This window comes from Rhinolophus sinicus, chromosome 9 (genome assembly GCF_057876585.1).
Source record: "Rhinolophus sinicus isolate RSI-liver-muscle chromosome 9, RSI-T2T, whole genome shotgun sequence".
In the NCBI taxonomy this organism is placed as follows: Eukaryota; Metazoa; Chordata; class Mammalia; order Chiroptera; family Rhinolophidae; genus Rhinolophus; species Rhinolophus sinicus.
In genome coordinates, this window is record NC_142509.1 from 36,591,680 (window position 1) to 36,608,866 (window position 17,187).

The window sequence follows — 17,187 nt, forward strand, 5'->3', positions numbered from 1 at the left end:
AACCATTGAATTGTACACTTTAAATGGTGAATTGTATGGTATATAAATGATATCTGAATATTAAAAAATGAAATAACAAGATAAAAACTAGGATAGAACCACACACAGGGTTTTGTTGAAACCCAGAATAAGAGCAGCTGACTCAGTCTGCAGAGGTGGGGCAGGCAAGCAGCCTCCCTGAGGAGATATTACCCATTTTACAGGTGAGGAACTAAAGTCCCTGTCAGAAAGGAACTGAGTATGATCCCCTCAATGAGTGACGGGGCTAACAAAGTGATTAGTACTTTGTAGCCCATAACCTAGTCTTTGAAAACATAGGCTCTCCTTATGCACTGTCAAAATGTCTAATCCATGCCCCCAATGAATTGACCTAAATTATTTTAAAGCATATATATCATCGGGCCTGCTTATCATGACCATCTCCAAACAAACATGGGGGAAATCTCTGTAGTTCTAACGCCTTGCTTTGCATTTTCAGAGTTTGTCAGAACTCTTCAATTCAAACTGGCTTAAGCGAAAAAGTTACATGAAAAAGAAATCCAGGATGTGGACTTCAGGCACAGCTGGATTCAGGAGCTCAGCGACGTCATCTGACTTCTGTTGTTCCTTAATCCTCAGCTCCAGATTTGTACAATGTTAACATCATCTTCATGCAGGTTCTCTACACAGTGTGGCAAAGGTGGCCTCCAGGACCTCTAGGGTTACATCCTACTGGTATAATAATCTCAGAAAAGAAAAATCAATGAATTTTCATTGCATATCATTGGCTCAGCTTGGGACACATGCCCATCCCTGGACCAATCATTGTGCTTAGGGAGATAGAAGTTGCTGATTGGTCAGGCTTAGAGCCAGGGGGTGGGGCAGTCCACCTGAATGGCATGGGATAAGACAGGAGGGAGGGCAATCCTCAATGGACAAGCAGAGTGCTCTTATAGAACAGAGAACAGATGTTGAACAGACGAGAAAAAAAATCCATAGTTTGGGACCAGGAAGCTGGTAGTGCTTGTCCACACTGTAGAAATGTGGCCATCTAAACACTTTCTCTTTTTAATACTTCAATTTCAACTTCACGATCTGGAATATCCTTTTCTTCACACATCATTACCCAAATCCTTCTTTAAATATTATTCCTGCCTCTTCACTAATATCCTCACCAGTGGATCCTACCATCAAGAATGACCCCCTTCTGTTCTCCTGTAGCTTTTTCTACTTGGATTACCCTCTTCAGCCTGTAATTAATTACTTCCAGGTATTATTGTTCGCTGTGTACAAGCAGAACCCATCACAGGGGCCTGGGGTCATGTGACCCAGTCTCACTCTCAGTAACAGCCTCACATTTACATTTTTCACTTTTTACAGATGCTAATTTTGAATTTGATTTACAATTCAGGACAAGAGTTTGTATCAGTTAGAAAATAGAACTCATTCTAGGTGTTTCTAACAGAAACGTTTCCATGTAGGAAATTGGTTTGTAGTTACCTATTGCTGTGTAAAAAGTAACCCAAAAACTTAGTGGCTTAAAACAACAATAATCATCATCTTTCATAGTTTCTGCAGGTCTGGAATTGAGGGGCAGCTTGGCTGAGCAGTTCTGATACAAGGTCTCTCATTAGCTTGAGGTCCAGAGCTGCGGCCATCTGAAGGCTTCACTGGGGCTGGAGGCGCCACTTCCAAGATGCCTGTCACCCGGCTGTTGGTGGGAGGCCTGTCTTTCTCCATGTGGGCCTTTTCCAGAGCTGCATGAGTGTGTCCTCAGGACATGACAGCCGGCCTCTCCCAGAGGAAGTGATTCAAGAAGACAAGGTAGAAGCAACAATGCCTTTTATTACCTAGCTTCAGAGGTCACACACCGTCACATCTGCCACACTGTTGGAGACAGAAGTGAGTCACTAGGTCTTCCTCCCAGTGCAGGGGAGAGAAACTGGGCTCCACCTTTGGAAGCGAGGAGAGTCAAAACATTTGTGGATATATTCTGAAACCATCACAACAGGTGACAATAGAGCTGAAGAGACAAACCAGGGATGATGAGACAACCCACAAACGAACAACAGCAGAAAGACCCCAACTCACTTAGGCCTGGAGGAGCTAAGAGAGGAAGTGGGGTTACCAGAGCCCAGAAGCCAGACCACCCAGTGGAAGCTGGAACTTCAGAGAAGCTGGAGTCCTGAAGATTCAGCAAGATTCAGCCCATAGCAGACGTGCTTCCCAAAGCAGAGAGGGAGACACAGGCCCTTGCTTCTCCCTTCCTCTACTTTCCAATCTCCTGTCAGTACCTGCAATTAGCTGAACCTACCAGGAAGCAGAGTACAAGGGGGCCTGTCATGCAGAGGAGAGCAGAGAGGGCTGGGATCAACTGCACAGAGGGCTAGAATGGCTGATTGGGTAAGGTGGTGATATTGTGGTTAAATCTGTCTTGAATTCTGATTATTTTTATATATTAATGTTGTTCTCAATAAAGCGACACTTTAAATCTGAAAATGAAAGAAAAAAAAAAGCATGATGAAAGAAAATCCCCCAGTCTCCTTTAATTTTCCCGAATTTTAAAAAAGACTTTTGTGGGACCAGAAAGGAAGGGGAGCTTTAAAACCCAAACGGCAGAAAGCTGATCTAGCCTTTGTGTAGAAACAGCCTTTTGTTTTTGTCTTCAAAACTTGCCAGCATTTGAGAATGTACTGGTGCAACTGATACAAACACCTCATCAATTTCTAATCTGGTTGCCTAGTCCCTGCCACAACAAGCTGCTGATTCCAAGCAGAAATAAATTATTTTGTCCACTCTTGGTATATACCCAAGAGCACTGAAAACACGTCCATACAAAAATATGTGCATGTATGTTATAGCAGCGTTCTCTATAATAGCCAAAAAGTGGAAACAAACCAAGTGTCCATCAAAGGGTGAATGGATAAACAAAATGTGGCCTATCCATACACACAATGGAATATTATTCAGCCATCAAAAGGAATGAAATACTGATACATGCTACAATATGGACGAACCCTGAAAACATTATGCTCAGTGAGAGAAGCTGGTCACATAAGGTCACATATTGTGGGATCCCAGTCTAAATCCACTGAGGCAGAAAGTAGATTAATGGTTGCTAGGGGCAGGGGGGATGGGGAATGAATGCTAATGTGTCTGCAGTGTGTCTTTTGGGGATAATGAAATGTTTTGGAATTATTGTTGATGGCTGAACAATTTTGTGAATGTGCTAAAAACCACTGAATAGTTTAAAAGGGTGAATTTTATGGTATGTGAATTATATCTCAATAAAGAAGGGAGGGAAGGAAGGAGGGAGGGTGCATTTGAGAGCTTCGTTCATCATTCATCAAGTATTTTTTTATCATAAATTTTACTTTAACAATAAGAACAATTTCATACAAATTAAAAAGTTCTGCTCATCAAAAAACCTACTCTGCCATCTTAAGCACAACTCCCATCATATATTTTTTGAGTATCCACTATGTGCCAACTGTTTGTTGTGTCAGAATATTCATGCACACCATGGCACAGTAGCTCATGCCAATCTGTGCTGAGGACTGTAGAAGTGCACACTTACTATGGGTGACCTGGCGAGTCTCAACAGCATGTGGTTCTTTGAATTAATTTGTCTTCATCCTGAAATATGTTGAAAAGACACCTGATGAGTAATTATGACAACGATGTTAAAAAGAAAAACCTGTACAAAGAAGGAACTATACTGAGTGGTGATACTGATTATTTTATAGTACTGTGATTAGAGTTACTCTGCCTCTTTTCCAATTATTAGACAGTATAATTACTTTTATAGCATAAAAAATAAATTTACAGATGACTTCTGGCTGCATCTCTGGCTTGGCCACCACAGCGTTTCCAAAAATAGGAGTCAAATGTATTTAGGTACAGGGCCGGCCAGGTGGCTCAGGCGGTTGGAGATTCGTGCTTCTAACCCCGAAGGCTGCCGGTTCGATTCACACATGGGCCTGTGGGCTCTCAACCACCGGTTGCTGGTTCGACTCCTCGACTCCTGCAGGGGATAGTGGGCTGTGCCCCCTACAACTGGGGTAGAGGGGACAACTTGACTTGGAAAAAGTCCTGGAAGTGCACACTGTTCCCCAATAAAGTCCTGTTCCCCTTCCCCAATAAAATCTTAAAAAAACACATGTATTTAGGTATAGCATCTGACACAATTTTCCACAGTCCTCCCCACTCCCTATTGCCTTAAGCTGGTGCCATCTCTCATTCACATAAACTTCCCGATTGCTGAAGGCATTTGAATTTGGGTCCCCTGATTTATAAAGTACAACCCTCACAATATACATTTCATTGTCAGCATTTTAAATCCCTGATCTGTGGAGTTAGAATATTATTTAATTCGTTCAAAAATAAAAAAAGAACATTTAATTTCTAGATAAAAACAGAATTGTTCTTGGCAATTTTCTACAGAGTTGGGTTGCTTGGTAAGTCCAAAAGTCCTGTCCATAAGTTTAATAGGATACCTCTGTAGGTATTTTAAGCAGAAAGAGTTTTAATATAAGGAAACAAAATCGGTTGGCGAGGCTGGTAGAGTGGTAGAGCAGGCCCTAGGTTGACCCTCCCTCCAATGATGGCTCCCAGATTATTCTACAGGCGAAGCAGGACCATTGCCACAGCCTGGAAGTTGGAGAATCAGGGGATCATTACTAGAACTTGTGGGTTCAATAACCATGAAGCTTCTCTCACGGTAGCTGCACCTGTTTCTTGACACCTGAAGTAGGAAACGGATATTGGGCCACTACTGCCCCCTATCGCCTGATGATGTCCTTAAGAAACTTGCGCAGCACAGTCACCAGCATGAGTCATCGGATCCTCAGGATTTCAGCAGATAAGGAAAGCATATGGTGTTCACCTCCTTTGTACAGATAAGAGGTGATGTAACATAATTAAGGTCACACAGCTCCGTGCAAAACTAGAGTAACAACTAGGTGTCCTCATCCCCTGGCCAGTTCACTGAACTCAGCTAAGATGTCACGCGGGAGGTCTTCTGTGGCCCTGGTAGGGCCTGGGAGCACAGCGTGCATGCACCCGGTGCCTCGGGAGTGATGCAGACCGGTAAACGACTGCGCCTCAGGAGGCACAGCTCTGCGCTGTAAGCACACAGCAGGGGCTAGTGTTTGGCAGAGGGAATGTTCAGGCACATTTCAGAGAAGAGACGACGACATTTGAATTGACTTTTGAGGAATGAGTAGGAGAATGTCAGGAGGCAAAGGGCAGGGGAGAAATTGTCCTAGCAGCTGGCAAGAGCTAAGGGGAAATGGTGTGGCAGCAAGATTTTGGGGAACTGAGAGAATTCTAATTTTGGAAGGACTTGGACAAGGATATTTTTTTTAACAGTAAAATAAAGAGCATTAGTCTTAAATATGCATCTCCTTGATTACAAAAATATGGAAACACTCGTGCACCCTTCATTTAGGTGGAGGCATAAAATACTTCAACATCTCCGGAGGTTCCCTCGTGTCCCCTCCCACCCTGTACGTGCGCGCCTCCCTTCTCCCCCAGTCGATTTTTGAGGGGTGAGGAGAGACCAACACAAAATCTCCGAGCCCCTGGGCTGCAGCCCCCATCTCCCCGTCCGTCCACTCCTGTTGTTGCCTCCGAATCTCTCGCCATGTTTTTGAACAACCTAAGAGGGTCCTGCAGTCGGTCAGGGGAGGTTTCTCGATACTGTCGCTTTCTCGTGAACTTGAGGATGCGCGCGAAGGGGGATGGAGGTGGGGACGAGGTTTTCTGGTCCTTCGGAGCCACCGTCCAGGCCCCGGCCGCGCGGAGCCGCCTTGTCCCTCGGCGGCCGCCGTGCACCCGGTACGTGGCAGCCGCCAGCGCCCGCCAATCCAGGGCGCACGCATCAGCCCCCGCGGGTGGCGCAGCCGGAACGGGCGGAGCTGAGTTGGCGGCGGCTGAGGCGGTAGCGGTGGTGGCGACGGCGACGGCGGCTCTGGAGGCCGCAGTCCCGATCCTGGCTTCGGCTCCAGCCCCACCATGGTGACGCTTGCTGAGCTGCTGGTGCTCCTGGCCGCCCTCCTGGCCACGGCCTCGGGCTACTTCGTCAGCATCGACGCGCACGCCGAGGAGTGCTTCTTCGAGCGGGTCACCTCGGGCACCAAGATGGGCCTCATCTTCGAGGTGGCGGAGGGAGGCTTCCTGGACATCGACGTGGAGGTGCGGGCGCGCTGCCCGCGGCCGAGGCGGGGTTGCGCGTTCGCTCGGGGGTTGGCGGCGCCCGGGGCCCGCGAGGGGCCTGAGGAGGGCGCGGGACGTGGGGGCTGCTGTCCGAGCCCCGGAAGGGACACAGGCTGCCGCCTGGCCCCCGCCGCGGCGACCCCCTAACGGCCGTTTCCCCCGCGGCCCGCCGGGTTCCAGGCCCCGGGCCGCCCCCGGGATACGGAGCGGTTGCTGAGTTGCTTGGGGTTGTCAGCGTGGGGTTCCCCCCGGGACCTCTCGCCGAGCTTTCCCGACCCAGCGCCGCGTGTCGGCTCCGGGCGGGGAAGGCGCATCTCGGCGCGGCTGGCTGGTGGCCGGACTCGATCGGGTCCGCAGCTGCTTCGTTCACGTAGCGATTCATGTTGGGACGTGGCAGGAAAAGTTTTGAGAAAGTGCATCGAAAGTTACCGAGGAACGCCAGGCAGACGTTCGCGTCGTGTTCGTCTTTACTTTTCATAGAAACGACCAGAGTGTTTCAGTTTTTTACGTAAACCTCCGGATATATCGTTTAACCATCTCTGACGAGGAGAGAGGTGGAGTTGGGTCGTGCATTTTAGGAGTGATGACTGCAGTGGAGAAAACGGGAAATTATTTTAAGAAACCAGTAGTCCCTACCTTTCATCCTATATCTTTTTTTAAACCGAAGGAATGAGTCACCTCTAACTTTTTTTTTTTTGAAACCAGATATTAATATTTAAATTTATCTGCTAGCATGATTAATTGGGTTTAAGGACTTTCTAGTTGACAGTGCACATTAGCAGAGTTGGGCACGAATTACACAATCCATGTGAAGTTCAGAAGTAAGTGGGTAATGGAAGGAGTGACTGTTCAAATTAGCTAAGACCTTGGAGATCAACTATTCCAGTGTCCAGGGCTTTATACGAGGAACTGACTTGAACAGAACCCAACAGCCGATCTGGAGCAGATTGCAATGAGAACACAGTCTCCTAATTTCCAGTCTAGTTCTTTTCCTTAAGCTTTCAGGCTTCTCAGATGAAGTGGATTCCTTCCAGTAGTCAGGAAAACCTAGAAATGCACCTTGCTCAAAATTCTTAGTTTTAAAGAGGTTTTTTATTTCGATGTTAATGGATACATTGTTTGCATGTTTGTTGGAGGTGTTAGGACACTTGGAGACAATGTGTAAGGTGTGGTTTCTGTTTCTGAGGAATTTACATTTGAGTTGAACAAATGAGACAAACTGTACTCAGAGTTAAAAGGTGTTTGGAGAGCCTGGTCTCCTAAGTGGGAGCCCAGAGAGGTTACTGTTACTAACTGCTGTGGAGCTCCCTGAAAATTACATTTTCTTAGCAAATATCGTACTGCCTGCCAATAGCCATCACTTACGAAACCTATGACTTGAAATCTTTCATGATATCTCATGCATTTCCCTCCTGTCTCCAGATTACAGGGCCTGATAATAAAGGAATTTATAAAGGAGACCGGGAGTCCAGTGGGAAATACACATTTGCTGCTCACATGGATGGAACATACAAGTTTTGTTTTAGCAATAGAATGTCCACCATGACTCCAAAAATAGTGATGTTCACCATTGATATTGGCGAGGCGCCAAAAGGACAAGACATGGAAACAGAAGGTGAGATGAACATTCGGAAGGTTTATGTCACGTTCCAAGAGTTAATTCTGTACATTTTTACCATCTGAATTGAGTATTTATTTGTGATTTCTTATTCTAGGTTCATTCACTGTCTTTGAAATAAAATCCTCTTGTGAAACGTACTTTTGATTTATCCAAATCACCTAATTAACAAAAAGAAGTTTCTGGAAGTTCATGTTTATATTTTAGTTCTGTGCAGTTGCCCCTCCTGGCAGCTTAGTCACTTTGTGCTCTTGTAAGCATGTCGATTACATGTGTCTTAGGTGGTTTCCTCTGCTAACTTGCAAATCCTGGTATACACATCTTTATTTGCTCATTTGTATACATGACTAGTGTAGCTAAACTTTTTGTTGTTTTATTTTTGTGTGTGTTTATATCTTAAACTTTTCTTTAGGTGGTGGAGATACCTGGGATGGTATGTGGATTGATTTTTGATGGCATCCTGTCTTATTGCATATTTTTGTCTGCTGTTATCTAATTTCTGCTTTCCTTCTAACCTCAGTTTGTTAGCATGAGCGTGTTTTTTGTCTTAAACAAAAACAACCCTACAACTAATTAGAGTTTTAGAGTGATTGTTTTTGGTGGTTTTTATTTAGTTGACAGGAGGTACAGGTCAGGTCATTTTAAATTAATAGAACTAGGAACACAGCCGTTGATTTTTTAGTATAGTACCATTGTACTTTATATATATATATATATATATTTAATGAATGCTGAAGCGCGGAAAGAGTCAACTATAACTGGACAAGTAAAAGTCTTCATTAAACATAGCTAATAGCAAATGGTGCTGTTGAATTTGTAGGAAGTATGTTGTAGGCTTGTTTTAACCATATTAAAGTTTTCTAACTTGAAACTTGGTTGTATATGGAATGCATTTCTAGGAGCCATGTCTAGATATGGTGACAAAAGTTCTTTCAGCCATATGTTATAGTTAGATTACGTTTTATTCCTCAAATGATCAGCATCGAACTCTGAATTGACTCTTCTGCATAAATTGCTTACCGGGAGCCAGCACGTTTGGATTTTTTTTGGGTGGGGCTGGGGATGAGGGTGTTGTCACAGGACGTAGAGTGTTAGGATTTTTGGAAAGGAGCTGCTCAATGCACTTCGTGGCATTAAGATGATAATATTTGTCTTAGATACTGAGCAGTTAGTAGAGCATTTCCATCGTAAAGAAGATGAAGTGTTTGCTAGGTTTTGAAAGCTATAGAATTTAGAGATTCATACTACTTAGTAATTCCTGTGCTGCTTTTCAGGGTCACTTACAGTGTAGGACTTGGCTAATTTTCAAGGAGAATTGGGAGTTTTGAAGGGCTTTGTGTTTGTTCATTTTCTGGAGATTAGTCCTTTCTAAGTGGTTAGAAAATGTTGGCTGATGAATGTGAATATTGAACTATTCTTAAATAATCCTTTAACACAATACCTAAAATTCTTGCTTTTGCTTGTTAATGTCATTGAATGGCAGCTGTCAAATCAAGCCTTCTTCTAAAGCAGTGGTTCTCGTCAGGATGGTTTGGCAATATCAGGGGCATTGGCAGTATCAGGAGACATTTTGATTCTCATGGCGTGGTGGGTGACCCTACAAGGCATTGGGTAGCTCCCCACAACAAAAGAATTATCTGGTCCAAAATGTTAACAGTGTGCCCCTGAGAAACCCTGATTTAAAGGTTCCACGTAGTAGTACATGGTCCTTCCAAAGTGAAGCTCGTGAGGAAGGGTTTGAGATTCCAGCCCAAATACCTTAAAATGGTAGGGGCCCTTGGCCTCTCACAAGAAATTGAGGATTATCTGTGGCAATGTGGACTTCTAGACGAGGCCCAATCCTGGACAGTGATAAAGCAACTCCTCCAAAGGGAACCTTCCCTTGTGGTATATTTTTTCCTCCCTGTTTCTTCATTGTCACAATAAAGCACTACCCAGAAGCATACACTTTTCAGAACTGTTCACCTTGTGTTCGTTTTTGGCCGAGGAGAATACCTGTTTTAAACCTTGTGCAGCTGAGAGCTTGTCTTCACATTAAGAGTAGGTTTTGATTGTAGTTTCAATATTGTTGTTTGTAGATTATTGTTAGGGTGTTATTGGGGATTTTGTTTGTTTGATATTTTGCGCTTTTTTTCCCCTCGGTTTTTTTTCTCTCTCTCTGATTAGCAGTCAGTATAGTAAACTTCACTTAGTAACAGTTCATCAGAAGAAATTTCTTAGGGATAACTATTTTCCTTCAGTTGGTAAAAATTGTATAGTATGTTTTCTATCCTGAAAGATGTTTCTCTGCTGGGAATGGACTTCAGAAACGTGCTTTGAGAATTAAATTGTCATCAGTTGTGCAAAATGATTTCTGTGCCATTTCTAAACATAGCTGCTTTCATGTGCCTTTTTTGAGCAATATTTTTATTGCTTGATAAGTATTTTTCAAGAAGAGATTACCAAATATGTGCCACTGTGTTTTCAAACCCTTCTGTAGCTCACCAGAACAAGCTGGAAGAAATGATTAATGAGCTAGCAGTGGCGATGACAGCTGTAAAACACGAACAGGAATACATGGAAGTTCGCGAGAGAATACACAGAGCGAGTAAGTTAACGAGCCGGCTGGCCCTGTGGCCTTGTGTGTGCTGCCCCCCAGCTCGCTTCCGCTCTCCTCGTTGGGAAGTTGCGCAGACAGAAGCATACTAAATCATTGGCTTAAAAAAGCACCTGTGCAAAAATATTTTTAAGTATACATGTTTGTAGAGCTCTGTACTACACTAGTTTGTTATTAGGACTTGTGTTCTAAACCAATAAGTGCTATTAAGATTCAGCACAAGGTTTTGAGCGTTTTTCAAAAGTATAGTCAGCTAAAGAATAAGCTAATAATTTTCTTAAAGCGGAAAGGAAAAACATTGTAAAATGGGTATTGCATTGGTTTTTAACACATATTTAAAACTTTTGTGCCAGTATAATTAGTAATATATGCTGAGATTTAAGCTTTTTTTCCCTAAAACGGAAGATTTAAAAAAAAAACTTTTTTTTTTAAATTGGGCAATATTGGGGGATGGTGTGTTTCTCTAGGGCCCATCAGCTCCAAGTCGTTGTCCTTCACTCTAGTTCTGGAGGGCGCAGCTCAGCTCCAAGCCCAGTCGCCGTTTTCAATCTTAGTTGCAGGGGGCACAGCCCACCATCCCATGTGGGAATTGAACCGGCAGCCTTGTTGAGAGCTCGCGCTGTAACCGACTGAGCCATCCGGCTGCCCCTCCGGAAGCTCAGCAGCAGCTCGTTGTTTTCAATCTACCATGTTTCCCCGAAAATAAGACTGGGTCTTATATTAATTTTTGCTCTAAAAGATGTATTAGGGCTCATGTTCAGGGGATGACATCCTGAAAAATCATGCTAGGGCTTATTTTCTGGTTAGATCTTATTTTCGGGGAAACACAGTAGTTGTGGAGGGTGCAGCTCACTGGCCCATGTGGGAATCAAACTGGCAACCCTGTTGTTAAGAGCTCGCGCTCTAATCATCTGAGCCATCCAGCCGCCCCATAAAACGGAAGACTTTAGCCTAGTTAAAATAGAACGCACAGAAACATGAACATAGCCAGTCACCAAGTGGAGACCAGTTTGGGCTCCCAAATTTGTAAACTGGGAACTGAGAATGTATTTGTGGAAACAGTGAGGAGTGGAATCCCATGTTAGGTTGCAGAATCCTGTTTAGCCCATAATAGAGCCGTAAGTATTACGCTTGAGCATATAAGATTAAGAGGTACCATGTTGACAACAGACCACATTCCACCACGTTTTAGATTCAGGTCCACACCTGTGGTTCCGTGTCTGCCATCCTCCAAGTTCTTAGGCATAGACCTTACTGGGTGCTAGCTCTTGTCTGTAAATGTAAAGTGACTTGGCATGAATCTTCGTTCTGAGGTTGGGGTAGGGAAGGGAGAGAAGCGTGACTCTGAGAGACAAGCACAGGGGAATTTCTTCAAGATGTGCTTCTTGCCATTGGGGGAAAGGAGCCTCCAGGACCTAGAACATTGACTTCCTCTCTCCTTGGGAAAATAACAAGTATATATGGCAGATGGGAGAAGTGCCCCCATTCTCGCTTTTTGGGGGTGGAGTGGGGCATGAGGTGGACCAAGGCTTGTATACACACACTTGAGCCTCTTCCACCATGATTCCTTCCCCTTGCCACCATTCTTACATTTCTTCACTCTCTACGATCTCCCCCCTTCTCTCCCGTGCCTGACTGGAACCTATTTGTGGGTTACCTTGCTGCCAGGTGGGGACCAGTCCATTATTGGATGAGAAGAGCACCAAACAAAATCTGAGGGCTAAGAGCCTTCACTGCTTGGCAGGTTTCACTAGTTCACACCAGATGGCTTTATAGGTCTAGGAGGTTCTTGGAAACAGCAGCCAGAGAAAGCACCCGTCTTCTGGTGTGTGGGAGCAGCCACCTTATTCTTTCACCACGAATTTGACCAGAGATGCTCACAAACAAGTAGTTTTAGGCATTCAGTTTAATTTTGCAGATGAAACAGTTCCCCCAATACTGTTTGTTTTTTGTACATCTTCCTACAACACTCCTCAGAGATGAACACGGGGCTTTTTTTTTTTTTTAAACTGCAGTGTTACAATAATACTGTGTTGCTACTAGATCAGGCTAATATGTGAATGGCCCAGGGACAATGTCTTATATACACACACTTTCCTAGGTGGCTACTTTCCTATGTTATTATGCTTCATTGTGTTCAATTTAAGCTGAAAGATGCATTTTTCTATAAGTGAAGGGAAAGAAGTAATTTTTACATGGTTGCTTAATTTACTGAAGAAGTAATTTTTACATGGTTGCTGAAGTATTTACTCAGCCATTCCCTTCTCAGACACAATCTTAAAATGCCGTCATTCACAGTTATGCTAGAAGTTGGTTTTCTTTTCTTTTTTCTTTTTTAAATTAAAGTTTATTGGGGTGAGAATGGTTAGTAAAGTTACGTAGGTTTCAGGTGTACAATTCTGTAATACATCATCTATATATCACATTGTATGTTCACCACCCAGAGTCAGTTCTCTTTCTATCACTATATCTTTGGTCAAATTGGTTACGTTTTCAACAGAAGTAAACTTCATGTCATGGATTTAGCACTAAAATTTCAGTGTTGGGGCTGACCCAGTGGCTCAGGTGGTTGGAGCACCGTGCTCCTAACGCTGAGGTCTCGGGTTCGATTCCCACATGGGCCAGTGAGCTGCCCCCTCTACAGCTAAGATTGTGAGCAACGGTTCTCCCTGGAGCTGGGCTGCCTGACTGCCTCAGCCGGGGGGAGCACAAGGCTCATAACACCAGCATGGGCCAGGGAGTTGTGTCCTACACAACTAGACTGAGAAACAAGGGCTTGAACTGAGGGGGTGGGGATGGGGGCGGGAGAAGAAGGGGGGAAAATAATTTTCAGTGTTAGTGGTTTCTAGAATTCTAGTTAACGTTCTTGGGCATATGCCAATTCATACTCTGGGAAGTTATCCTTTTGGAAACATGTTGTTTTCACTTCTTTTTGAGTGACCATCAATCCAGTAGCTGTTACAATTCTAACTAATCTTTTTACACATGGTATACATATGACACTTACTCAGCTGATTACTATGTTACTATATTGCTAATTGCAATTCTTTCTAATAATGGTCATTTGCAGAAAAATCAGAAAACTACCTAGTAATTTAAAAAAGTTAAGGCTATAGAATTTGATCAGAAACTTGAAAGTGATATAAATTGAGCAGAATTAATATAGTCATAGCAGCTACTTTAAGGATCAAATCCTTAGCTTAAGAATGGGATAAAGAATGAGATTTATTCAAGTTTGTTTGATAGTAACTGCCAGTACTGTTCCATGAAACTGAGAAATCTCCCCCACCCAGAACAAATGCCAAGGACATAGCAGGTGCTCGATAAATACTCATTGAATAAATGTCTAAAGAAAAAGACACTTAGACCAACACATTTTGACTCGGTAGGTAGTGCTTTTTGAGTAACTAATCTTGAAATAATCTCTTAATTTTTTTTAAAGTCAATTTCTGATTCAGCAAACAGGATTATAATGGGACATTTCAGTGTGAGTGAGATAGAATGTTGAATTGAGTTTTTACCCTAGAAGTGTGACCTTGGGCAAGTCACTTTTCCTTTCTGTTCCCCATTCATAAGCAGAGTAGGCTTGACTATGTGAATCTTTAAGATCCCATTGAAATCTAAAATTCTTTGCTTTTAAGTAGTTGAGTTACTTGGGGACAAAAGTATTTAGAGGACTCTGAATGGTGTGCAAACATTGCTTTCACAGACTTAGACTAGTGCTTTCACAGACTAAGACTAGGGGATAGTTTATGATGCTTATGTGGTTTTTTTTTTGTTTTTTTGATTGTTAAATTTTGTTTGTTTGTCTTCAACAGTCAATGACAACACAAACAGCAGAGTGGTCCTTTGGTCCTTCTTTGAAGCTCTTGTTCTAGTTGCCATGACATTGGGACAGATCTACTACCTGAAGAGATTTTTTGAAGTCCGGAGGGTTGTTTAGAAGCCTTTTCCTGATGATCTGAAACTCATAATTCACTGTTTACCAAACATCTTGGTCATAATAATGTCATGAGTTTGTACATTTTTATTTTCTGAACTGTACATTCACAGCTTATGTTTCTTTGTGATGAATAGAATATGGGGGAAAAAAACACCTTTTTAGGAAAGTTATAGTGAAAATTTGACATTTGATTGGCACAATTTCTTATTTGAATTCTGCCTCCATTATACAGGTCCTTCCAGAGCTCAAACACTGTAAATGAAATGTAGGCGTATAGTCCTTAATTATCTCTTCCTTTGTTGTCATAATGAAATGCAGTTTAGGATAATACTTTACTAAAATGACTGCGACCTTTGGACCCCTGACCTGGCAGTTCAGGTCATTACAGATTCATTTTGTTGAGTCCTTATGAGAAACAACAGTCTGAATCGTGACATTTTCTACCCACCGAAGGCAGAGCTCTGTGACTTCAGAGTATGCTACCAGGTTGGTACTTTTATACTTTGTCTTGCTTTTGCTTTAAAGATGAGACTTAACCCAGTAACATTTTTCCCCCTAAATTTTTACTTTGAACTTCATCTTTACTTAAATTGATGACACAAGCAGCTAATAACCATTTTTTGGTTTGACCCTGACCTTGTAAGAAGTCTCTATTGAAGCCAACTCTGGGTGTTTCAGCTGATGGTAGTAACTCTTTTTCTTTCTGTGCTGGCAATCCACTTTCTCTACTGGCACATAGGAGGTATGCATTCATGTAATTGGAAAAATCTGGATTTCTGATGGCAATGGGTTTAATGCCCGTTTGATTTCATTGCAATGATATACAGCCACTATTTTAATTTTGATCAGTGGTATTTGTCCACTCATTAATTACAGTACCGAACCATCACTGTCAGTACTAGGGTTTTTGTTTTTGTTTTTCTTGGGTCTTTTTTGGCACATGTGAATTTTATTTTGTATAAAACAAAAAGTTTCTGTTGGTCTCCGATGATGGGTTCAAAATTAAAAGGAGTATCTGGCTTTGGTGTGGGGGTGATCCAGGATTATGTTGTGACTGATGTATATTAGTTACTTGTACATTTTTTTTTTTGATCTTTGCAAGGGTAAAACTACAAGTAACGAGTTTTATATAATTAATTTAAATTTGTTACAGGTTTTCATGTTCAGGATAAACAATTTTTCAACCTTGGGTGAAAACACTTGGCAACAGTTTAAGGTGACTGTTTTACCTTAGGACAACTGTTGCATGCCAATTTTTGTGTGTGTGTGTGTGAGAAAACACTTTGAAATTGAATTAAAATATGTAAATTTAAAATTGGTTGTGTATCTAATCTGCCCCAGGTTCAGTAAATAAACAATTCTTTTTAAAAACAGTCTTAGTATTCTGTGTTTTATATATTAATGATCAATTCACATTTGTTATATATCAACTTTCCATTTATATTTAAAATGAGGCATGTCCATGTTTTCTAAGTAATCATGCACCTGTTAATAAAGGTTACTTTTTATGTCTATAAATTGAGGATAGTGAATAGGAACTCAATTTTGGGTGTCCCTCTGTTGTTTCTTTGATGGGTCAATGTTAACATCTTAAGTATTTCTTTCATTTGCAAAAAACACACGTGTTAAGTGATTTTCACTCAACCACTTGGTTTATGGATGTGGAAAATAAGTTTAAGAGGGATTAAATGATTTGCCCAAGGCTCCCACGTGGAGAGTGGCTGTGGAACCAGAAAGTAGATCTCTGCCTTTAGAAACTGTTTGTCTTCCTCCATTACAGGAGGGGCCTGCTAGTAAGAAGGGGAGTACTATTTATTAAGCACTGGAATGTTCTGGCAGAGTGCTAAGTGCTTTAGGCGGTCTGTCTCATTTATTCCTCAAAACCGCTGTACACTGGGTGCCATTATAATTCTCATTTTGGAAACAAGGGAACAGACATAGAAAGGGTCCCAAGTTCGGAAGATAGTAGTGCCCCAAATGCACATGCCTCTATGTTCTTTCCCTCTTCCTTTGCTTTCAGAGCTGTCTATGGAAGTCCCATTGTATAAAACACTTGTTAAAGGTGTTTTGAGGATGTGATGAGTTTATTTCAGTGAAAATGTTGCCTTGGGCTTTTCTGTTTCAGTTCATTTGGTTTGAGATGACGAATCTGCGTGAGTACCATTTCCATTTTATTCATCCCTAAATATTGACTGGGCTACCAGTTGTAGCCCGTGGGATAAAGTAGAAAAAAATCCCCCGTTGTCACGGGATTTGCCTGTTACTGGGGGAGATGAAGCGAATATGTAGATTATACGGCATGTCACTTGCTATGGGTAAGCGGTTTTAGTGATTAGGGAAGGAAGGCATCGAGATGATGTTTTAAAAAGCCCTGATGGGTGTAAGGGAGCAAGCCATGCACGTAGCAGGAGAAGATGTGCTCACGGAGCCCAGCACATAACGTGATCAGTTAAACCTCGCTGAATGCGCGTGAACAAACGAATGGCCCAAGTCAATGGTGAACATAGGAATGAGAAGATAGTGTTCTTAGGACTGACGATAACTTCCTCGGAAGTAAACCAACATTTATTATGTACCAAGCATTGAAGCCCCCTTATTAACCCTGTTTTGCATCACTATTAACCTGGGGCGCCGGGGCTGGGGTACGTTTCTACCCATTCCCTCCACTGTCCTTTGGCCAGCACGCGGTATTGTGCTGCCATCTGCCACCAATTGGCGGAAACAGTGGGAGCCGCGGCAGAATCCCTCCCTCCGAAATGCTTGCTGGGTGTGGAAAGGCGCCCTTAGCCTAGGTGGCTACTCCGAACAAATGGCACCTCCCTGGCCTGGCCCCCG

The 17,187-nt window shown here is 42.8% G+C and overlaps 1 protein-coding gene across 1 annotated transcript; it reads left to right on the forward strand.

The window, feature by feature from the left end:
- The first annotated feature begins 5,768 nt into the window (after positions 1-5,768).
- Positions 5,769-15,725, forward strand: TMED2 (transmembrane p24 trafficking protein 2). The gene is made up of 4 exons (XM_019748808.3): positions 5,769-6,174; positions 7,618-7,810; positions 10,293-10,400; positions 14,228-15,725. The coding sequence occupies exons 1-4, from the start codon at positions 5,995-5,997 to the stop codon at positions 14,350-14,352; spliced, it is 606 nt and encodes a 201-aa protein (XP_019604367.1). The 5' UTR covers positions 5,769-5,994; the 3' UTR covers positions 14,353-15,725.
- Positions 15,726-17,187: the final 1,462 nt, after the last annotated feature.